Source organism: Scyliorhinus canicula, chromosome 3 (genome assembly GCF_902713615.1).
Source record: "Scyliorhinus canicula chromosome 3, sScyCan1.1, whole genome shotgun sequence".
In the NCBI taxonomy this organism is placed as follows: Eukaryota; Metazoa; Chordata; class Chondrichthyes; order Carcharhiniformes; family Scyliorhinidae; genus Scyliorhinus; species Scyliorhinus canicula.
The window spans coordinates 19,216,760-19,241,153 of NC_052148.1; the positions used below are offsets into that span (position 1 = coordinate 19,216,760).

General features: G+C 46.8%; 1 protein-coding gene across 1 annotated transcript in view; it reads right to left on the reverse strand.

The window, feature by feature from the left end:
• The window catches only part of LOC119963845 (dedicator of cytokinesis protein 2-like), a 1,353,280-nt gene that overhangs the window by 96,972 nt on the left and 1,231,914 nt on the right, over positions 1-24,394 (reverse strand). The window contains 2 exon segments of the mRNA XM_038793193.1: positions 4,457-4,546; positions 19,482-19,595. Of these exon segments, the coding sequence (XP_038649121.1) occupies positions 4,457-4,546; positions 19,482-19,595 (204 nt within the window).

Consider the following 24,394-nt stretch of genomic DNA (forward strand, 5'->3'; position numbering starts at 1 on the left):
AGCAGTGATATTGGTCGGTAGCTTGAAGGTCGGTTTGGACTTTTGCCTGGTTTTGGAAGGCTGATGACATTGGACATGTGTCAGGGTTTAGACAGACTTCCATCACAGGTAACCCTTGTGAGGAATTGAGTCAACCAGCAGCAGGCACGTGGGCCAAGATGCTTAAGGAACTCAGTGTTGGACATGACCTTTTTGCTGAGAAATGTACAAAAAAGTAAAGTTAATGTGTGCGCAAAATAAACACTTGACTCTTCCTTACAAAGACTCTCGATGTTCCACAAGCATGTTGTCCAACCCCACTGCAGTGAAGCATTCAGGGCATGTTCTGAAATTGTAATGCCTTTGAAAGGCTCTCCACTCAGTCTTTCTTTGATTTTTCACTTCTTTCTCCAGGGGTGCCTTGCCAATATGGAGGAGATGGGTCGCTACTTTGTTGACGTTTACAAATGGTCGGCTTGTTGCTATTGGTTACTGGGCTGTTCCAAGGTGGCATAGGTGCATTTCTAGCTGGAACAAGTAAAGTTCTGGTTTCTGGTGGTGTCGTCCCACCTAGCTCAGCGGGAACTCCATCAAGTCATCAGCTATACCTGGGTCACCAGTCTCTTCATAGTTTTAATTGGCAAATTAGGTTAAAGGATAGATTATAATAATTTTAAAAAATAAATACATTTTGAGTACCCAATTATTTAGCGTGGCCAATCCACCTACCCTGCACATCATTGGGCTGTGGGGGTAAAACCCACACAGACACGGGGAGAATATGCAAACTACACAGGCAATGACCAGGGCCGGGATTCGAACCCGGGCTACCCACGCTGTAGGCAGCAGTGCTCACCACTCTGCCACCATGCTGCCCCAGGTTAGGTTATAATAATAACAATCATTATTAGTGACACAAGTAGGCTGACATTAACACTGCAATGAAGTTACTGTGAAAATACCCCTAGTCGCCACACTCCGGCGCCTGTTCAGATACACAGAGGGAGAATTCAGAATGCCCAATTCATCTAACAAGTACGACTTTCGGTACTTGTGGGAGGAAACCGGAGCATCCAGAGAAAATCCACGCAGACACGGGGAGAACGCGCAGTCTCTGCATAGACAGTGACCCAAGCCAGGAATTGAACCGGGGTCCCTGGTGCTGTGTGAAGCAACAATGCTAACCACTGTGCCAGATACGTCTATAGCGATGCAGTGGCAAACATTTAAGGGGATATTTCAGAAGGTACAAAATAGATACATTCCAATGAGTAAGAAAATGTCCGAAGGGTGAACCCACCACCCACCGTTAACACAAATGTTTAAAGATTGTATCAAACTTAAAGAAAAAGCATATCATTGTGCAAAGACAAGTGGCAGGTCAGAAGACAGGACAGAATACGAGCAACAGCAAAAGATGGCTAAAAGGGACTGGTTTAGCTCACTGGGCTAAATCGCTGGCTTTTAAAGCAGACCAAGCAGGCCAGCAGCACGGTTCGATTCCCGTACCAGCCTCCCTGGACAGGCGCCGGAATGTGGTGACTAGGGGCTTTTCACAGTAACTTCATTGAAGCCTACTCGTGACAATAAGCGATTATCATTCATTTCATTTCAAAGGATTAACAAGGAGGGAAAATTAAAGTTCAAGAGGAAGTTAGCCAGAAATCTAAAAACAGATAGCAAGAGTTATTCTCAATATTTTTAAAAGAGTTAACAAAGGAAACATTGCCTTATAGAAAGTGAGTCTGGAGAATTAATATTTTGCATTAGTCTTCATTATATAGGATACAAGTAATATCTCAGCAGCAGCTAGACACCAGGAAATGGAAGGACGGGAGGAACTCAGGAAAATTACAATCACCAGAGAAGTGGTACTGACTAAATTGTTGGAGCTGCTGGCCCATGGAAATACCCATTAGATTGCCCCATTAGGGGCAGCAGGGTAGCATGGTGGTTAGCATCAATGCTTCACAGCTCCAGGGTCCCAGGTTCGATTCCCGGCTGGGTCACTGTCTGTGTGGAGTCTGCACGTCCTCCCCCTGTGTGCGTGGGTTTCCTCCGGGTGCTCCGGTTTCCTCCCACAGTCCAAAGATGTGCGGGTTAGGTGGATTGGCCATGCTAAATTGCCCGTAGTGTCCTAAAAAGTAAGGTTAAGGGGGGGGTTGTTGGGTTGTTGGGTTACGGGTATAGGGTGGATACGTGGGTTTGAGTAGGGTGATCATGGCTCGGCACAACATCGAGGGCCGAAGGGCCTGTTCTGTGCTGTACTGTTCTATGTTCTATTGGAAGATAGCAAATGTAGCTCCATTATTCAAAATGGGAGGTAGACAGGAAGTGGGAAACTACATTTGTCGAAGGGAAAATGTTAGAAGTTATTATTAAAGAAGCTACAGCAGGGCCCTTGGATAAATTCAAGGTAATCAGGCAGTCAATGTGGTTTCATAAAAGAGAAATCATGTTTAACCAACTTACATAGATACATAGAAGATAGGAGCAGGAGGCGGCCTTTTGGCCATTCGAGCCTGCTCTGCCATTCATCACGATGATGGCTGATCATCCAACTCAATAGCCTAATCCTGCTTTCTCCCCATAGTCTTTGATTCCATTCTCCCCAAGTGCTATATCTAGCCATCTCTTGAATATATTCAAAGTTGTAGCATCAACTACTTCCTGTGGCAATGAATTCCACAGGCTCACCACTCTTTGGGTGAAGAAGTGTCTCCTTATCTCTGTCCGAAATGGTTTACCCTGAATCCTCAGACCTCTGGTTCTGGACACACCCTTCATTCGTAACATATTCCCTGCATCTACCCTGTCTAGTCCCATCAAAATTTTATAAATCTCTATGAGATCTCCCGATTCTTCTGAACTCCAGCGAGAACAATCCCAACCTTGTCAATCTCTCCTCATATGACAGTCCCGCCATCCCTAGAATCAGTCTGGTAAACCTTCTGGTAAACCTTTATTGGAGTTCTTTGAGGACATGTGCTATGGATAAAGGGGAACCAGTGTGTGTACTGTACTTAGATTTCTGGGAGGCATTTGATAAAGTGCCACATCAAAGGTTATTGTGGAAAATAAAAGCTCATGGTTCGGAGGTAACATATTGGCATGGATAGATGATTGGCTGTCTAACAAGAAGCAGAGAGTAATCGTAAATGTGCCTTTTCAGGTTGGTAACATGTAACAAATGGTGTGCCACAAGGATTAGTGCTGTGGCCTCAACTGTTTACAATTCATATAAATACTTGGATGAAGGAATTGAAGGGACGGGTACCAAGTTTGCTGATGACACAAAGATAGGTAGGAAAGTAAGTTGTGAAGAGGACATAACAGAGTGAAAAAAAAAGACCTAGATAGGTTATGTTAGTGGGAAAATAACCAGCAAATGGAATATAAGGTGGGAATTGTGAAATTGTCCATTTTGGCATAAAGAATAAAAAACAAGCATATTATCTAAATGGTGAGAGGGTGCAGAGGAATCTGGGTGTCCTGGTGCACGAGATACAAAAATGCTAGTGTACAGTTCAAGCAAATATTTAGAAAAGCTAATAGAATGTTAGAATATAAGCAAGAAGAATTGAACAGTTAAGTAGGAAGCTTATGCTTCTGTTGCACAGGGCACCAGTCAGATCACATTTGGAGTACAGTGCACTGTACTGGTCACTCAGTTAAGGGAAAAAATAAATACATCGGAAGCAGTTCAGAGAAAGTTTGGCAGACTAATTCACGAAAGGTTGGATAGGCTAGTCTTGTATCTGTTGGGGTTATTGTGGGGCTGGTAGGGGAGGGGTTAGGCTGGATACAAATTTGACATTAATATCAGGTCAGTCATGACCTTATTAAATGACGGAGCAGGCTTGAGAGGCTGAATGGCCTGTTCCTGTTCCTTGTTTGTTTGTTTGCAGTTTAAATTGTTGTTTCCTCCGAGATTCGAGAATCTTGCAGCTGTCATGATGAGTGGAAGGCGAAAAACTTTGACAGCATGTCTCCTTTTTCAGTAAGTCCTTTACTACCAATTGACTATTAATATAGGTTTAACATGATTTCTCTGTTTTTGTGTACAAAAACCAAGTATCATTTGTGCAAGAATTCATTCGCTGTGAAAAAGTAGATGGCTATTAGAAAATGAGACACAGGTTGGGAGAAAACAAAGATGCACCAGCTGGAGTGACCAGAGTAAACCTCTGCCCCCAATCAGACAACTCCAGGCCCAAGGCTGATGCAAGGAGGACATGCCGATTGACAGTGAGGCAGTAGTGAGCTGTTCCTGAGGAAAGGTCTAGGAGCCGAATGACTTCCGCCATTAACCTTTCAACTTCTTCCAAGGCTTGGCATCTCTCACTGCCCTGTCAGTGATTCTCCCCTGGATTAGACAAAAGGCCGTGGAGAGTTAAAGACTAAACTCCGAGCGGGAAATGGGCATCGTCAATCATCATTAGCTTATCATAATCAATGCAAGCTCGCATTTACTCACCAGGGTCTCACTCAGTAGTTCATAATCAAAGACCTGCATCTCGTACTGTTCTGCCAGCTCCTTGCAGAGATGAATGGCTTCTTCCCACATCTGTTCACAGCAAGCAGCAAATAATTAGTGTGACATGTCGAGCTGATTCATCTGTGCTACTTCTTATAATGTCAATGTAATTTCCTCTTTTTAAGGCGTGCTGCCCGACAATTTCCACCTTCCCTTCCTTTAATAGGAACAGCACAGTAACATTAGGAACAGGAGGAGGCCATTCAGCCCCTTGGGCCTGCATCGTTATTCAACTAAATTGTGGCTGGTCCACATCTCCACTCCACTTCATGGAAGAACAGGATGGCAATAGCATGGGAGGAGGCCATTCAACCCATCGAGTTCGTGCTGGTAATTTGCAAATGCAATTTAGCTACCCACCCCCACTTCCCAGCAAATTGTTCCCCTTTAGCTGCTTATCCAATGCCTCTTTTGAAAGCCACAATTGAATCTGTCCCCACAGCAGCATGGGAGCACAGTGGTTAGCACAGTTGCTTCACAGCTCCAAGGTCCCAGGTTCGATTCCCGGCTTGGGTCACTTGGGTCACTGTCTGTGCGGAGTCTGCACTTTCTCCCCGTGTCTGTGTGGGTTTCCTCCGGGTGCTCCGGTTTCCTCCCACAGTCCAAAGATGTGCAGGTTAGGTGGATTGGCCATGATAAATTGCCCTTAGTGTCCAAAAAATAGTTAGGTGGGGTTACTGGGTTACGGGGATAGGGTGGAGGCGTGGACTTAAGTAGGGTTCTGTTTCCAAGAGCCGGTGAAGGCTGAATGGGCCGAATGGCCTCCTTCTGCACTGTAAATTCTATGATCTATGATCACCCCACTCTCAGGCCCTGTAATTCCAGGCCCCAACCACTTGCTGCATAAAGAGGATTTTCACATGTCGCCTTTACTCAAAGTCCGCTGGCTCTCGATCCTTCTGCCAATGGGAAGTCTCTCACTATCTTATCTGTCTAGTCCCCTCGTGATTTTAAACAACTGCTAATCACCTCTCAACCATACCTACCTTTGACCCATAACCCGTGTTCCCCTTACCCGACAACAATCTATCCATCTCCGTTTTGAAACTTCATTTGGCTCTAAGCATTGTGAGTTTATTTTTTAAACAGGGCAGGGGAAGAGAGTTTCAGACTTTCACTGGCCACTTGGGTGAAAAAATGCTTCCTGATTTTGTTCCTGAATGACTTAGCTCCAAAAGCTTTGTGCCAGGTTAAACTGGCAAGAAACACCAGTGATCGCTCCTCCGAACGGAGCACTATTATATGTGTCTCTCGACCACGAAAGCCTGCAAAAAGAGGAGGTGTGGAGGAAGTGATTTGGATGTGGATTGCACTGGGCAAGCTCCTCTGTTTGACGTTATGGTACAAGGGCACGGTAGTTTCACTGAAGTATTTCATAGAACATAGAACAGTACAGCACAGAACAGGCCCTTCGGCCCTCGATGTTGTGCCGAGCAATGATCACCCTACTTAACCCACGTAACCGGTATACCCGTAACCCAACAATCCCCCCATTAACCTTACACTATGGGCAATTTAGCCTGGCCAATCCACCTAACCCGCACATCTTTGGACTGTGGGAGGAAACCGGAGCACCCGGAGGAAACCCACGCGCACACGGGGAGGACATTTCATTGAGGAACCGTGGGCACAAGGTGGCAATAACGTGGTATTGAATGCCGGAGCCAGAGGACTGTGGGGGTATTGAGTGATAGTGTCTGTGTATCGAGCAACTGTATGAATATCAAATGACAAAGTCTGGGTATCAAGTGACAGTCCCAGGGTATTGAGTGATAATGTCTGTGTGTTCAGTGGTGCCATCAGGTTGTCGAATGATAGTCTTTGGGTATTGGGTGACCATGGTAATCGAGTGACCATGTCTGGGTGTCGAGGGACAGTGGGTGTATCAGTGTTTGGGTATTGGGCAACAATGGTTATCGAGTGACTGCATCTGGGTGTCAAGTGATGGTGTATCAGTGTCGTATGATAGAGCCAGACTTTCATGCCTCCATACATCTAGGAATGGAAGCCAGCCGAACTAAAAATGGCAGCAGGCTCGGACTTTCAGTATTTCTGCACCTATTCCCGTCGTGTGGGTTTTTATTGTCCCATATATAGCAATCCTGCCCTCTGCAGGGCTGGCATTAAAGCAAAAACAACGATTCCAATCAAAAAACAGACCCATTTTGAACTGAGACATGGTTCATGGCTTCTTGAAGGAGTTGTGAAACATGAAGGGAAGCCTAGTATGGAGTTGTAAACATTTTTAGACGTAAGCTCAAAAGTTGTTGACAATTTCACATGCCAAAATGTAACAGTGTATGATAAGTTAAACATATTTTTAATAATGATAAATGATGGAGCTTTAATCTTAAAATGAAAGTGACCATTAAATTGACCAGCATTGTGAAAGTCTCCAAATGCGTTAGAGCAATTCATCCATGGCATAAAGTGCTCTTCTGCATTAGGTTTTATTGTGTCAATTTCTCCCTGTGATTTAGAGCATGATCATATGGCCTCATCGTGCAAAGCTCGGTGGGTATCATGGCGAGGTGGTAATCTTGCGAGAGACCTCTCATGAGATTTATGATGTTCGAACAAGATCTCGCAAGATGTCGCGATCTGCATCTCGCCCTCGCTGGGCGAGATCCAGATTAACAACTTTAAGTGAGTCATTAGGCACATTTAAATATGTCAGTGCCAATTCGCCCAAGGCTCAGGAACAAATGCCTGCACCAGGGAGACCTTATCATGACGCCATTTAGCACTGATCTCCGCAAACATGGACCATGAATAATGGCACCGGAGGGGGGTTTCCTAGGCAATAGGAGACTCCTGGTGGGTGGGCACTGGGCTGGATGGTACATTGAATCACTACGGTGCAGAAGAAGGCCATTCGGCCCATCGCGTCTGCACCAGACCTTGGAAAGCGCACCCAACATAAGGTTGTGTATTGAGTGAGAGTGTCAGTGTATTGAGTGACTGTGTCTGGGTATCGCTGACAGTGTCTGGGTATTGAGTGACTGTGTCCGGGTATCGATGACAGAGTCTGGGTATCGATGACAGTGTCTGGGTATTGAGTGACAGTGTCTGGGTACTGAGTGACAGTGTCTGGGTATCGATGACAGTGTCTGGGTACTGAGTGACAGTGTCTGGGTATCAATGACAGTGTCTGGGTATCGATGACAGTGTCTGGGTAACGATGATAGTGTCTGGGTAACGATGACAGTGTCTGGGTATTGATGACAGTGTCTGGGTATCGAGTGACTGTGTCTGGGTACTGATGACAGTGTCTGGGTATCGATGACAGTGTCTGGGTATTCGATGACAGTGTCTGGGTATTGAGTGACTGTGTCTGGGTATCGATGACAGTGTCTGGGTATCGATGACAGTGTCTGGGTATCGATGACAGTGTCTGGGTATTGAGTGACAGTGTCTGGGTATTGATGACAGTGTCTGGGTATCGAGTGACTGTGTCTTGGTATCGATGACAGTGTCTGGGTATTGAGTGACAGTGTCTGGGTATTGAGTGACTGTGTCTGGGTATCGATGACAGTGTCTGGGTATCGATGACAGTGTCTGGGTATCGATGACAGTGTCTGGGTATCGATGACAGTGTCTGGGTATCGATGACAGTGTCTGGTACTGATGACGTGTCTGGGTATTGATGACATGTGTCTGGGTATCGATGACAGTGTCTGGGTATTGAGTGACAGTGTTTGGGTATCGATGACAGTGTCTTGGTATCGATGACAGTGTCTGGGTATCGATGACAGTGTCTGGGTATCGATGACAGTGTCTGGGTATTGATGACAGTGTCTGGGTATCGATGACAGTGTCTGGGTATCGATGACAGTGTCTGGGTATTGAGTGACAGTGTCTGGGTATCGATGACAGTGTCTGGGTATCGATGACAGTGTCTGGGTATTGAGTGACAGTGTCTGGGTATCGAGTGACAGTGTCTGGGTATCGATGACAGTGTCTGGGTATCGATGACAGTGTCTGGGTATCGATGACAGTGTCTGGGTATTGAGTGACAGTGTCTGGGTATCGATGACAGTGTCTGGGTATCGATGACAGTGTCTGGGTATCGATGACAGTGTCTGGGTATCGAGTGACAGTGTCTGGGTATCGATGACAGTGTCTGGGTATCGATGACAGTGTCTGGGTATCGATGACAGTGTCTGGGTATCGATGACAGTGTCTGGGTATCGATGACAGTGTCTGGGTATCGATGACAGTGTCTGGGTATCGATGACAGTGTCTGGGTATTGAGTGACAGTGTCTGGGTATAGTGGAGTGGAAGACAGTGTCTGGGTATCGATGACAGTGTCTGGGTATGCGATGACAAGTGTCTGGGTATTGGATGACAGTGTCTGGGTATTGAGTGACAGTGTCTTGGTATCGATGACAGTGTCTGGGTATCGATGACAGTGTCTGGGTATCGATGACAGTGTCTGGGTATCGATGACAGTGTCTGTGGTAATGATGACAGTGTCTGGCGTATGCGATGACATGTGTCTGGGTATCGATGACAGTGTCTGGGTATCTGATGACAGTGTCTGGGTATTGATGACAGTGATCTGGGTATCGATGACAGTGTCTGTGTATCGATGACAGTGTCTGGTATATCGATGACAGTGGTCTGGGTATTCGATGACAGTGTCTGGGTATCGAGTGACTGTGTCTTGGTATCGATGACAGTGTCTGGGTATCGATGACAGTGTCTGGGTATCGATGACAGTGTCTGGGTATCGACGACAGTGTCTGGGTATCGATGACAGTGTCTGGGTATCGATGACAGTGTCTGGGTAACGATGACAGTGTCTGGTATGACGTGACAGTGTCTGGGTATCGATGACAGTGTCTGGGTATTGAGTGACAGTGTCTGGGTATCGATGACAGTGTCTGGGTATCGATGACAGTGTCTGGGTATCGAGTGACTGTGTCTTGGTATCGATGACAGTGTCTGGGTATCGAGTGACTGTGTCTGGGTATCGATGACAGTGTCTGGGTATTGATGACAGTGTCTGGGTATCGATGACTGTGGCTGGGTATCGAGTGACAGTGTCTGGGTATCGATGACTGTGTCTGGGTATCGATGACAGTGTCTGGGTATTGAGTGACAGTGTCTGGGTATCGATGACAGTGTCTTGGTATTGATGACAGTGTCTGGGTATTGAGTGACTGTGTCTGGGTATCGATGACAGTGTCTGGGTATCGATGACAGTGTCTGGGTATTGAGTGACAGTGTCTGGGTATTGAATGACAGTGTCTGGGTATCGATGACAGTGTCTGGGTATCGATGACAGTGTCTGGGTATCGATGACAGTGTCTGGGTATCGATGACAGTGTCTGGGGATTGAGTGACAGTGTCTGGGTATCGATGACAGTGTCTTGGTATCGATGACAGTGTCTGGGTATCGATGACAGTGTCTGGGTATCGATGACAGTGTCTGGGTATTGAATGACTGTGTCTGGGTATCAATGACAGTGTCTGGGTATCGATGACAGTGTCTGGGTATCGATGACTGTGTCTGGGTATCGATGACAGTGTCTGGGTATCGATGACAGTGTCTGGGTATCGATGACAGTGTCTGGGTATCAATGACAGTGTCTGGGTATTGAGTGACAGTGTCTGGGTATTGATGACAGTGTCTGGGTATCGATGACTGTGTCTGGGTATCGATGACAGTGTCTGGGTATTGATGACAGTGTCTGGGTATCGATGACTGTGTCTGGGTATCGATGACAGTGTCTGGGTATTGAGTGACAGAGTCTGGGTATCGATGACAGTGTCTGGGTACTGAGTGACAGTGTCTGGGTATCGATGACAGTGTCTGGGTATCGGTGACAGTGTCTGGGTATCGATGACAGTGTCTGGGTATCGATGACAGTGTCTGGGTATTGAGTGACAGTGTCTGGGTATCGAGTAACAGTGTCTGGGTATCGATGACAGTGTCTGGGTATCGATGACAGTGTCTGGGTATCGATGGCAGTGTCTGGGTAACGATGACAGTGTCTGGGTATTGAGTGACTGTGTCTGGGTATTGATGACAGTGTCTGGGTATTGAGTGACAGTGTCTGGGTATTGAGTGACAGTGTCTGGGTATTGAGTGACTGTGTCTGGGTATCGATGACAGTGTCTGGGTATTGAGTGACAGTGTCTGGGTATCGATGACAGTGTCTGGGTATCGATGACAGTGTCTGGGTATCGATCACAGCGTCTGGGTATCGATGACAGTGTCTGGGTATTGATGACAGTGTCTGGGTATTGAGTGACTGTGTCTGGGTATCGATGACAGTGTCTGGGTATCGATGACAGTGTCTGGGTATCGATGACAGTGTATGGGTATTGAGTGTCAGGGTCTGGGTAACGATGACAGCGTCTGGGTATTGATGACAGTGTCTGGGTATCAATGGCAGTGTCTGGGTATCGAGTGACTATGTCTGGGTATCAATGACAGTGTCTGGGTACTGAGTGACTGTGTCTGGGTATTGAGTGACTGTGTCTGGGTATCGAGTGACTGTGTTTGGCTATCAATGACAGTGTCTGGATATTGAGTGACTGTGTCTGGGTATCGATGACAGTGTCTGGGTATCGATCACAGCGTCTGGGTATCGATAACAGTGTCTGGGTATCGATGACAGTGTCTGGGTATCGATGACAGTGTCTGGGTATCAATGACAGTGTCTGGGTATCGATGACAGTGTCTGGGTATTGAGTGACAGTGTCTGGGTATTGAGTGACAGTGTCTGGGTATCGATGACAGTGTCTGGGTATCGATGACAGTGTCTGGGTATCGATGACAGTGTCTGGGTATTGAGTGACAGTGTCTGGGTATTGAGTGACAGTGTCTGGGTATCGATGACAGTGTCTGGGTATCGATGACAGTGTCTGGGTATTGAGTGACAGTGTCTGGGTATCGATGACAGTGTCTGGGTATTGAGTGACAGTGTCTGGGTATCGATGACAGTGTCTGGGTATCGATGACAGTGTCTGGGTATCGATGACAGTGTCTGGGTATCGATGACAGTGTCTGGGTATTGATGACAGTGTCTGGGTATCGATGACAGTGTCTGGGTATCGAGTGACAGTGTCTGGGTATCGATGACAGTGTCTGGGTATCGATGACAGTGTCTGGGTATCGATGACAGTGTCTGGGTATCGAGTGACAGTGTCTGGGTATCGAGTGACAGTGTCTGGGTATCGATGACAGTGTCTGGGTATCGATGACAGTGTCTGGGTATCGATGACAGTGTCTGGGTATCGATGACAGTGTCTGGGTATCGATGACAGTGTCTGGGTATCGATGACAGTGTCTGGGTATTGAGTGACAGTGTCTGGGTATTGATGACAGTGTCTGGGTATCGATGACAGTGTCTGGGTATCGATGACAGTGTCTGGGTATTGAGTGACAGTGTCTGGGTATCGATGACAGTGTCTGGGTATCGATGACAGTGTCTGGGTATCGATGACAGTGTCTGGGTATCGATGACAGTGTCTGGGTATCGATGACAGTGTCTGGGTATTGAGTGACAGTGTCTGGGTATCGATGACAGTGTCTGGGTATCGATGACAGTGTCTGGGTATCGATGACAGTGTCTGGGTATCGAGTGACAGTGTCTGGGTATCGATGACAGTGTCTGGGTATCGATGACAGTGTCTGGGTATTGAGTGACTGTGTCTGGGTATCGATGACAGTGTCTGGGTATCGATGACAGTGTCTGGGTATCGATGACAGTGTCTGGGTATCGATGACAGTGTCTGGGTATCGATGACAGTGTCTGGGTATCGATGACAGTGTCTGGGTATCGATGACAGTGTCTGGGTATCGAGTGACAGTGTCTGGGTATCGATGACAGTGTCTGGGTATCGATGACAGTGTCTGGGTATCGATGACAGTGTCTGGGTATTGATGACAGTGTCTGGGTAATCGATGACAGTGTCTGGGTAATTGAGTGACAGGTGTCTGGGTATTCGATGACAGTGTCTGGTATTCGAGTGACAGGTGGCTGGGTATTCGATGACAGTGTCTGGGTATCGATGACAGTGTCTGGGTATCGATGACAGTGTCTGGGTATTGAGTGACAGTGTCTGGGTATCGATGACAGTGTCTGGGTATCGATGACAGTGTCTGGGTATTGAGTGACTGTGTCTGGGTATCGATGACAGTGTCTGGGTATCGATGACAGTGTCTGGGTATTGAATGACAGTGTCTTGGGATCGATGACAGTGTCTGGGTATTGAGTGACAGTGTCTGGGTATCGATGACAGTGTCTGGGTATCGAGTGACAGTGTCTTGGGTATCGATGCTGTGGCCTGGGTATCGAGTGCAGTGTCTGGGATTCGATGGACAGTGTCTGGGTATCGAGTGACTAGTGCTGGGTATTCGATGACAGTGTCTGGGTATCGATGACAGTGTCTGGGTATCGATGACAGTGTCTGGGTATCGATGACAGTGTCTGGGTATCGATGACAGTGTCTGGGTATCGATGACAGTGTCTGGGTATCGATGACAGTGTCTGGGTATCGATGACAGTGTCTGGGTATTGAGTGACAGTGTCTGGGTATCGATGACAGTGTCTGGGTATCGATGACAGTGTCTGGGTATCGATGACAGTGTCTGGGTATCGATGACAGTGTCTGGGTATCGATGACAGTGTCTGGGTATCGATGACAGTGTCTGGGTATCGATGACAGTGTCTGGGTATCGATGACAGTGTCTGGGTATCGATGACAGTGTCTGGGTATCGAGTGACAGTGTCTGGGTATCGATGACAGTGTCTGGGTATCGATGACAGTGTCTGGGTATCGATGACAGTGTCTGGGTATCGATGACAGTGTCTGGGTATCGATGACAGTGTCTGGGTATCGATGACAGTGTCTGGGTATCGAGTGACAGTGTCTGGGTATCGATGACAGTGTCTGGGTATTGAGTGACTGTGTCTGGGTATCGATGACAGTGTCTGGGTATCGATGACAGTGTCTGGGTATCGATGACAGTGTCTGGGTATCGAGTGACAGTGTCTGGGTATCGATGACAGTGTCTGGGTATCGATGACAGTGTCTGGGTATCGATGACAGTGTCTGGGTATCGATGACAGTGTCTGGGTATTGAGTGACAGTGTCTGGGTATTGAGTGACAGTGTCTGGGTATCGATGACAGTGTCTGGGTATCGATGACAGTGTCTGGGTATTGAGTGACAGTGTTTGGCTATCAATGACAGTGTCTGGGTATTGATGACAGTGTCTGGGTATTGACTGACAGTGTCTTGGGTATCAATGACAGTGTCTGGGTATCGATGACAGTGTCTGGGTATCGATGACAGTGTCTGGGTATTGAGTGACTGTGTCTGGGTATCGATGACAGTGTCTGGGTATCGATGACAGTGTCTGAGTTTCATTGAACCATAATAACTGCTGAAAGATGCTCTAAACATTTCATTAAAATAGAATCAAGTGTCAAATGCAACTAACGCAACAGAGTTTTCGCATCTCTCTTGTTCAGGAAGAAAGGAAATGCTGTTTGATCCTTCAGAATGACAGTCCTTGACAGGTTGACTGAATTCTACTTCACAACTATCAATGGGAGCCTGGTTGTTTCCACCATGAATCATGCTGGGATGAATCATCCCAATTTAAACCCACTGCTTCATATTACGACAACACTTCACTTAAGGTGTCCTAAGTTAGCTTCCCCAGTATCTTTTTCAGCCACATTCAGCTGCAGATAATTAGATGTTATTTTCTTTATTTTCTATGCCCCTTGTCTGTGGGCCTCAAACTTGGCATCAAACATCAAAAACTCAAACATCTATCCCTCTAACCTTCTCTAGCCCTCCAAGATCTCTGTGCTCCTCCAATTTTCGCCTCTTGCACCTTGCTGAATTTAACTTCCCAAGAATTGGGTGCTGTGGCTTCAGCTGTCCAGGTCCGAAGGTCTGGAAGTTCCTCCCTAAAGTTCTCTGCCTCCCGGCCACTCTCTTCCTTTAAGCTGCTTCTTAAACCCGAGTTCTTTGTCCGCACTTTAGGCCACCTCTCTTAATATCTGCTTTAGTGACAAATATTGTCCAGAAACGCAGCTCTGCTTCATTGTAAAATAGAGTGGTGGGGGGAGTTCAGTTGGATGGAAAATAATAATAATCACCATCATCATCTTTATTATTGTCACAAGTAAGCTGACAATAAAGCTGCAAAGTTACTGTGAAAATCCCTTCGTCGCCACATTCTGGCGCCTGTTTGGGTGCACTGAGGGAGAATTCAGAATGTCCAAATTACCTAACAGCACGTCTTCCCTGGACTTGTGGGAGCTCCCGCAGGAAACCCACGCAGATATGGCGAAAGCGTGCAGACTCCGCGCAGTGACCCAAGCCAGGAATCGAACCCAGGTCCCTGGCACTGTGAAGTAACAGTGTTAACCATTGTGGTACCGTGCCGCCCATGTGCCTGGCTAATTCTTGGATTTTATATCATTTTGCTTATATCTTCTCTCCTCAATCTTCCCACAAAATGTATAATTTCACATTTCTCTGCATTAATCTTCTGCACATTACAACAGTGAACATCAAAAGCTGTAAAGCCATTTGAGATGTCAGTGGCCTTGAAAAACCATTATAGAAATGTATGTTTCCCTTTTTATATGTTCTCGGTACCGACTAAATCATTGACATGTAGTAATTCAATAAAGCTCAATGTAATTACCATGAAGAACGAACACATCTTCAATCTTCAGAAAAGCCACACCACTCTAATAATTAATTAACTAAATCGGGGAAACATAGTCTTTGAGACAGTTTAGAAATATTTGATTTAATCGCTTGTCATGCTTTATTAAATTGGAATAAACAGGCTATAAAACATTTAAGAATGGGCTGCTCTGACATTGTAACACGGCGTGAAGGCTGACTTTTCTCTTCCTCCTCTGTCTAATTCCTATTGAAGTTATTATCATCAGGCAGAAAGAACTACCAGCCAAATGCTGGGTTACATCAGCCAAGGGGCCTGTTCACAATGGGGTGCAAAATCTGATAGGGAGGATTCAGTGCCAGAAAATACGAAGAGGGTATGTGGCGAGTGACCACCAGGTAGCTGGGGAGCACACAGCTCTGAAAGGATCCATCTAATTTATCTAGGCACTGCGTCTGAGCGCATGGGGACTCTCTAATCAAAACGTGTTTTTAGAAGCAGGAAAAAGGCTGACAGGCCCGATTTACATTTTGTGAAGACGTTCAGTCCTATGTGGAGAGGATAGGAAAGCAGATGTTATTCTCTCTTAAGAGCAGAAAATGTTAACTTAATGGAGGGCTTTCAAAATTATGCAGGGTATCGATCATGTCAAGGAGGAGAAACTGTTTCAGTCACCAAGCGAATCGGAGGGGAAAATGTAGATTTAAGTTCAACAGTAAAAGAACCAGGGGCGGGATTCTCCAATCCTGCGGCAGAGTGTCCACGCTCTTTTAAACGCCGTCGTGTTTTACGACGGCGTGAACGGGCCGCTCCCACATCTAATTTTGGCCCCGCATGGCGCTGGAACGGTTTGCGCCGCTCCAGCCACAGATCCCAGCGCGAACTGTGCGCTGCGGGATCTGCGCATGCGCAGTTGCGCCGGTGCCAACGAGGACATGCACAGTGGCGCCGGCGCCAACACGCGCATGTGTAGTGGCCTCCTTCAATCAACACGCCGGCCGCGACGCAACATGCGCAGGGCTACAGGGGCTGGCGCGTAGGAAAGGAGGCCCACAGCCACAGAGGCCGGCCCGCCGATCGGTGGGTCCCAATCGCGGGCCAGGCCACATCGGAGGCCCCCCCCCCCCCCCCCCCCCCGAGGTCGGACCCTCAGAAGCTCCCCCCCAAAAGGCCACCACCCAACCCTAACATGCCGAGTTCCCGCCGGCCCAGAGCAGGCTAGAACGGCGCTGGTGGGACTCGGCTCTTTTCCTCCGACCGCTCGGCCCATCCGTGCCAGAGAATCAGCGGGCCGGCCGCACAGAGCGGCCTGCGTCCGGCGCCCCGCCAACCACGCCGGCACCAATTCTCCACACTGCAGAGAATCGCGTGCCAGCTTCGGGGCCCATTCGCGGGGATTCTCCGGCCCGGCGCAGGGCTGGGAGAATCCCGTCCCAGAGGAGGGGAGTTTTTTTTTTACGCGGCAAGTTGTTGCGCTCAGGGGCGCACTGGCTTAAAAGTGTAATGGAAGCAGTTTCAACAATAACTTTAAACAAAAGGAAGACCTGCATTTATATAGCACCCTTCATGGCATCTCAAACACGTTACAGTGAATTAGTTATGTTTTTGAAGCATAGTCACTGTTGTAATGTATGAAACATGGTAGACAATCTGGGCGTAGCAAGCTCCAGCAAACTGCAATGTTACCATCACCAGATCATCTATTTTTTTTTCAAAATGTTGAGTACTTGATAAAATTGACCAGAAAGGTATTTAGATAACAGACAAGGTAAAAAGAAATCACAGGACATTGGGAAAAGAGCGGAACTAACTGAATCATTCATTCAGAGAGGCAGAACTTGCACGATGGACAGAATGGTCTCCTGACCTGTGTGCTTCTACAATTCCATGATAATAGGCAAAACACAAGAGGACAAAGCCTGGCCCTGAGGCTTGATTTGTTCTGCTTCCTCCCCTTGTGGAGGGGTTGATTTTTGAGGGATACCAGAGATAACTGTGCGGGAGCAGGACGAGAAGCCATGGCAGGTTTGATTTGATTTGATTTATCGTCACATGTACCGAAGTACAGTGAAAAGTATTTTTTCTGCGGCCGAGGGGATGTACACAGTATGTACATAGTAGTCAAAAGAATAATCAACAGAGAACATTGACAAATGGTACATCGACAAACAGTGATTGGTTGCAGTGCGGAACAAGGGTCCAAACAAAGAGCAGCATAGGGTGTCGTGAGCAGAGCTCTTACAGGGAACAGATCAGTCCGAGGGGAAGTCATTGAGGAGTCTTGTAGCTGTGGGGAAGAAACTGTTCCTATGTCTGGATGTGCGAGTCTTCAGACTTCTGTACCTTCTGCCTGATGGAAGGGTCTGGAAGAAGGCAAAGCCTGGGTGAGAAGGGTCTCTGACAATGCTGTCTGCCTTCCTGAGGCAGCGGGAGGTGGAGACAGAATCAATGTGGGGGTGGCAAGCTTGTGTGATGCGTTGGGCTGAGTTCACCACACTCTGCAGTTTCTTGCGATCTTGGGCCGAACAGTTGCCATGCCAGGCTGTGATGCAGCCGGATAGGATGCTCTCTATCACACATCTGTAGAAGTTTGTGAGAGTCAATGCAGATATGCCAAATTTCTTTAGCTTCCATAGGAAGTAGAGTCGTTGTTGGGCTTTCTTGACTGTTGCATCAATGTGAGTGGACCAGGACAGACTGTTGGTGATGGTGACCCCCAGGATCTTAAAGGATGACTCCCTGGCTACGATTAGATAGATATGAATGGTATCAGCTGAGAGCATTCCCACACAGCTGGACAACAGTGGAGAGGCACTGAAGGATGGTGTAGTTAACTGTGTCAATGGCTGAAGGCAGGTTGAGGAGGAGGGAAAGTTTGTCTTTTTTGCATTCAAGTAGGGTGTCATTTGTTGAGGCACTATTACGTTAATCCTCTTACTAGTTTTAAACGTCCACAAAAAAGCCAATTTATTCCCCTGCTTCTGAATAACCTCATGCACCTTGAACCTATATTTAGCTATGGCTTTTCAAATGCCTCCAAGGAGATATCACAAACCTAATTATAGCCTTTTAATGGCTAGAATATGGAACTCTTAGAGTAAAGATCATGTTCGGACCATTTCTTTTGAGACAAAATCTTACCTTGCCTCCATCCACTGTTGATAACTGCATGTAATTTTTTTTAAAGTCCCAACAGCTGCCTCACAGCGCCAGGGGCCCGGGTTGAATTCTGGCCTTGGATGACTGACTGAGGAGTTTGCACATTCTCTGACTGACTGTGTGGAGTTTGCACATTTTCCCCGTGTCTGCGTGGGTTTCCTCCGGGTGATCCGGTTTCTTCCCACAGTCCAAAGAGGTGCAGGTTAGGTGGATTGCTCATGCTAAAAATTGACCCATAGAGTCCAAAGGTTAGGTAGAGTTACAGGGATAGGGCAGGGGAGTGGGCCGAGGTAGGGTGCTCTTTCAGAGGTTTAGTGAAGACTTGAAGGGCCGGATGGCCTCCTTCTGCACAGTAGGGATTCTATGGAACATATGTCTCCCCTTCTTTGTGTATGTTTTGCCATACTGGTTATATTGTCCATTAAAAGTCGCCATAGTCCCAGGTGACCATAGGCTGCTTTCCCCTTTGATGGGGAGAGCTGACTGGTGGTGATTTAACCCGAGGATCACCAAAGCTCAAGGCAAGAGGCAAAGGTGAGAGAGCAGGTCTTACCTCAGCCTAATTCTGAGGGGAATTGAACCTGTGCTGCTGGCCTTGCTCTGCATTACAAACCAGTTGTCCAGGCAACTGAGCTAAACCGGCCCCGTTACTTCCGGTGGATAAACAGTGTTAATGCCAAGGCATGCATCTTAGGCAGTGGGAACGGTGAGTTTTTGTGCTGGCACCTTCTTTTCTGATTCAGAGCCAAATAAAAGAGGGCATTTTACAAAATACATGAGAGAGGAAATCTACCCACATTAGTTTACTGTGAATCAAAACAGGGGAGTTCTCTCTGACGTTCCGACCAAGATTTATCCCTCTGACTGTATCACCAAAGTGGATTTTGTGGTCATGATCTCTTTGCTGTTTATGGCAGCTTGCCGTGCACAAATTTGCTGCCACATTTCCTACATTACAACAAGGACAATATTTCATTGGCTGTGCAGCACTTTGGTTTTTTTTGAGATTGCGAAAGGTGCTGTTGAAATGCAAATTTCTTTGTCTTTCTTTAATCAGCGACTGGAGACAATCATAGCCAGGGACACCAGGTGCCCAGAGCTGGCGGAAAGAGTGTGGTGCAAATTGGCAGGTCTTACCTTGCCCTTGTCAAAGTACTCAATTATTTTATTGTACAGGTTCTCCTTTAGTTGCCGCTGTGTCTGTAAACCCTGGAAATCCTGGATGTGCGAGGCAAATTGGTCATCAGTCCACTGGGTTCAAAAAGAAAAAGAAACAAAGAATGAATGAATGAATGTAGAATTGTGAAGTTGCTGTTGCTTTTATCTTGCTTATTTCTGTGTGGGTTTCCTCCGGGTGCTCCGGTTTACTCCCACAGTCCAAAGATGTGCAGGTTAGATGGATTGGCCATGCTAAATTGCCCCTTATTGTCCAAAAAGGTTGGGTGGGGTTGCTGGGTTATGGGGATAGGGTGTGTGCTTAGGTAGGGTGCTCTTTCCAAAGGCCGGTGCAGACGAGATGGGCCGAATGGCCTCCTTCGGCACTGTAAATTCTATGATCTATGATCTATGAACAAGAAGGCCTGCTATACAGACCCCGGCATCTAAACCCATCATCCTCGCCACATCTCGGCTTCAGAACCAATCTGGATCATTACATTCAACGGTGGGCACCATAACTCAGGAAGGATATATTGGCGCTAGAGTTGAAGAAATCTTGGATTTACCAGAATTATACCAAGTTTTAAAGGATTAAATTGCAAAAGCTTGGCATGTATTCACTTGTTTCAGAAAGGCCCGGGTGATCGATATGAGGCATTTAAGATGATAGGTTGATCCGATAGTGTAATGTAAGTTATCAATTAATTACCAACACCACGCCAATGAATAACAAAAATGTGTAAGATGAATACAGTTGGAAATAGTTGTCTAACACTAACTTACACTAAGATACTACAGAGCTACTCTAATATGTGACTGCTATCAACTCCTAACAAGCACCTTCTGAAGGAACACATGGTGCATCCTGGTCACGTGCCTGCATACTCACTCCACCAGCTGGCCAGATGCTAGAACTACAACAGTAAAACATATAACTTAGAATACACACGCAGATGATGATGACTTACTCATAATCATATACAGATGATAGTCCACCTATCATCACAGTAAATGCAATAATGGGCAACCACAAATCAGCTAAAGAACAATGACCGGTTTATTCAGAATTCCCAACTACAAACAGAGAACTATAATCAATGTCTTCATTCTCGTGACTGGCTGCAAACATCCGTGCTCTGCACCAAGATCACTGCGCTCATTCCCATTGGTCGATTGGGTCATATGACCCTTCCGTTGTACACACCATTAAAGGGGCCAGCTACTATACATAGTGTACTTACAACCCTTGTGTTTGAACCTAGACACAAGCAAACTGACTGTGGCCTGGTCTAATGCTGGCATGCCTCCCACAATCCTTCTGAGCTCACGGGACTGCACTGAGGAGTAGGAAACCTGGTTGACCTTTTTCCTCACCTTCCTTTCTCCCAGAAGTACTGAAGACCACTGAGGCATTCCTACCTCTTTTTAAAAATTTAATGTGCCCAATTATTTTCTTTTCCAATTAAGAGGCTATTTAGTATGGCCAATCCACCTACCCTGCACATCTCTGGGTTGTGGGAGTGAGACTCTCGCAGACACAGGGAGAATGTGCAAACTCCACACGGACAGTGACCCGGGGCCGGGTTTGAACCCGAGACCTCGACACCCTGAGGCAGGATTGCTAACCACTGCACCACTGTATTGCCCTGAATCATCCCAACCTCAACCTTGACTGCAATGGTCTAGCTTAGCATAGACAGGGACAGCAAGTCAGACAAAGGTTTGCGGCACAGCAAGGATTATTTAGCGACTGGAGAACAGTTTTGCCCACAGTCTGATGTGGAGAATCACATGATGGGAGTCTGTATGCCAGTGTTGGGCAAACTGGGACCCCAGGGCTACACACTGCCCATCAGGGCTCTTTTGTTGACGCAGAGTTGCCACATTCTGCTGATTTGCACCCATGTAGTGATTTTCCTGGCAGTATGACTGAAGTGAGACCCACGTAAAGCAAGGACAAGTGAAGTGAGGTGCGTGAAGTGAGGTGCGTGAAGTGAGGTGCATGATGATTGCTCACATTGACTGTAAAAGCCGTGCACTCCCTTTGCCTCCAAAGTGTAAATTTTTCTTATTTTCTACCATTTGAAATTGACAGTTCTATCAATATATGAATGTATTCAATCAGAAATACTTAGTGTGTATTAAATGTATTCAATCTTATTCATGGGGTTATCATTCGTGGACATGCCCGATTTCAATCTTGTAGCCCACTGAGATGAAGCAGGGCCACTCACAGCCCTCTCACCAGCCTAGATTGCCCATCACTGCTGGAAGCAGAGAAGAGTCGAGAAGGAGCCAACACAGAGACAGCATCCAAGCCAGTACCTTGTATATGTATATTGTTATGAGTTAAGAATAGATGGTTTATGTTCAACCAGACAAGCATCCAGATCTCCCCCTGAAACACCAAACAATGGGCAGCACGGTGGCGTAGGTGTTAGCATTGCTGCCTCACGACGCCAAGGTCCCAGGTTCGATCCCAGCTCTGGGTCACTGCCCGTGTGGAGGTTGCACATTCTCCCTGTGTTTGCGTGGGTTTCGCCCCCACAGACCAAAGATTCGTCCCCCACAGCCCAAAGAATGCAAAAGGCTTTCCACAGTAACTTCATTGCAGTGTTAATGTAAGCCTACTTGTGGCAATAAAGATTATTATAAAGATGTGCAGGGGAAGTGGATTGGCCACGCTAAGTTGCCCCTCAATTGGAATAAATGAATTAGGCACTCTAAATTTATTTAAAAAAAAGAAACACCAAACAACCTTCACAACATGGAATAAAATAGCAATATTACCCCCTGCATCTAGTACAGCCTCCCCCCCCCCCCCCCCCCACACACACCCCCCCCCCCCCCCCCCCCCCCCACCATCGCTGATGTGACAACTGTTTGCAGGAAGATTCCACATATCCACTCTCTCGGGCTACCTGGGTGTGGACAAAGCCATGGAAAAGTGTTGGTGAGCCAGGCTGACCCTCTCTCTCCCACCATTACCCACACACCCACAGGCAGAGCACAAACTGGACTTGTAAAAGACACCTCCCTCAGAACCAGCACAGCGACTAGTCACTACTTGGGCTTGGCCTTGAAACTTACTTACACAAAACATTCAAATCCAATGGGATGTTGATTGGTCGTTAGTTGGACACTACTGCAAAGTACATTGGAATTTCCACCATTGAAAAAATTAGTTGGCAGCAATTCAAGGCCAGGAGAAATCAGATATCAATTAGAGCAAATGCATTTACTTCATTACAGTTGAACAGTTCACAAGCTATCTGATAACACCTCCCCCAAAAATAAAATTCTCAAAGAAACACTTTTAAATTAGTTTTCACTTTACCACATATCCTGTGGGAAATTAAATTCAAATCTTGATGATTAATGTGCATGGTTCTTCAGTTGTGTTTCCCCCCCAAAAAATTCACCTGTAATCCAATTTATCAGTATTCAGCTGAGCTCCGAGGAACTTTGATGAAATTTCTGAAGTGAGTTGAAATTATCATTTTTTTTATTTTTTTTGCTCATCTCATTAATTCTATCCCCTTTGAACAGCTCGCTGACAATTGAGGGCAGTTTGAACAAGTCCCTTTCTAGGGAGCTACTCACAAACAGAGCGACAGTCTGGCTGAGTTGCCATAGCGATGCGAGATAATCTGAAGCCTTAGAGTCAGAGGGTCATGGGCCCAATGTGGTTCACTCTTAACTGACCTCTGCAAAGGTTGAGCAAGCTGTTCAATTCTATCCAGCCGAAACAAAAAGAAAGTCGAACAAGAAAAAATAATAACAATCTTTATTGTCACAAGTAGGCTTACATTGCACTGAAGTTACTGTGAAAAGCACCTAGTCGCCATTTCCAGCGCTTTCTGCTTTCATATTGGCATGGAGATTGGCTGACTAACAGGCAGCAGAGGGCAGGCAGAAATGGGTTTTACTCAGATGGGCAAGACATAACGAGTGGTGTGGCGCAGGGATCAGTGCTGGGAGCTCTACTATTTACAATTCATATCAATGACTTGGATGAAGGGGTTGATAAGATGGTTGTCAAATTTGCTGATACACAAAGATAGGTAGGAAAGTAAGTTGTGAAGAGGACATAAAATATGTGGGACGCGATTCAGCGGACTCAATTTAAAGTCCGCTGAACGGCACATTTAGAGGGTTATTGCTCAGAGGTTGCAGTGGCGAGAAGTATCCTGCTATCCAACGGCACTTGAGGGGCAGTTAAGACTCAACCACATTGCTGTGGGTCTGGTATCACATGTAGGCCAGACCAGGTCAGGACGGCAGATTTCCTTCCCTAAAGGGCATTAGTGAACCAGATGGGTTTTTCCGACAATCGACAATAGTTTCATGGTCAACATTAGACTTTTTAATTCCAGACTTTTTTATTAAATTCAAGTATCACGATTCAGCAGCCCCGATCTCTCCCCTTACTTTTCAGCCCCCCACCCCACTCTTTTGACCTCCTCCCTCAACCCCTAATCTTGGGGTGGTTCCCGTAAAGCCCCCTTAGTCCCCCTCTGTTTGGCAAGGCCCCTCTGGGCCTGACCCCTGGCAGTGCCAACCTGTCACCTGGTCACCATGATGCTGCTAGCCTGGCACTCTGGCAGTGCCCCCTGGGCACCATGACAGTATCAGGGTGGCCCTAGCAGGGTTCCTGGCGGGCAGAGCCAATGTGTCCAGGTGCTAGGGTGATATCTTGCTCTGTCCACGACCATTCTGGGGATTCCAATGGCTTGGGAGACGTCCCAGGTACCCTTACACCAGGTCCATGTTTGTATGGATCAGCACTAAATGGCAACCTGGCGAGGTTTCCCAGGTTTGGTTCGTGAGTCCCGGGCACTGGGTGAATCTGGCATCCGGGTATGTAAATGAGTTATTCGGCTCTTTTAAAT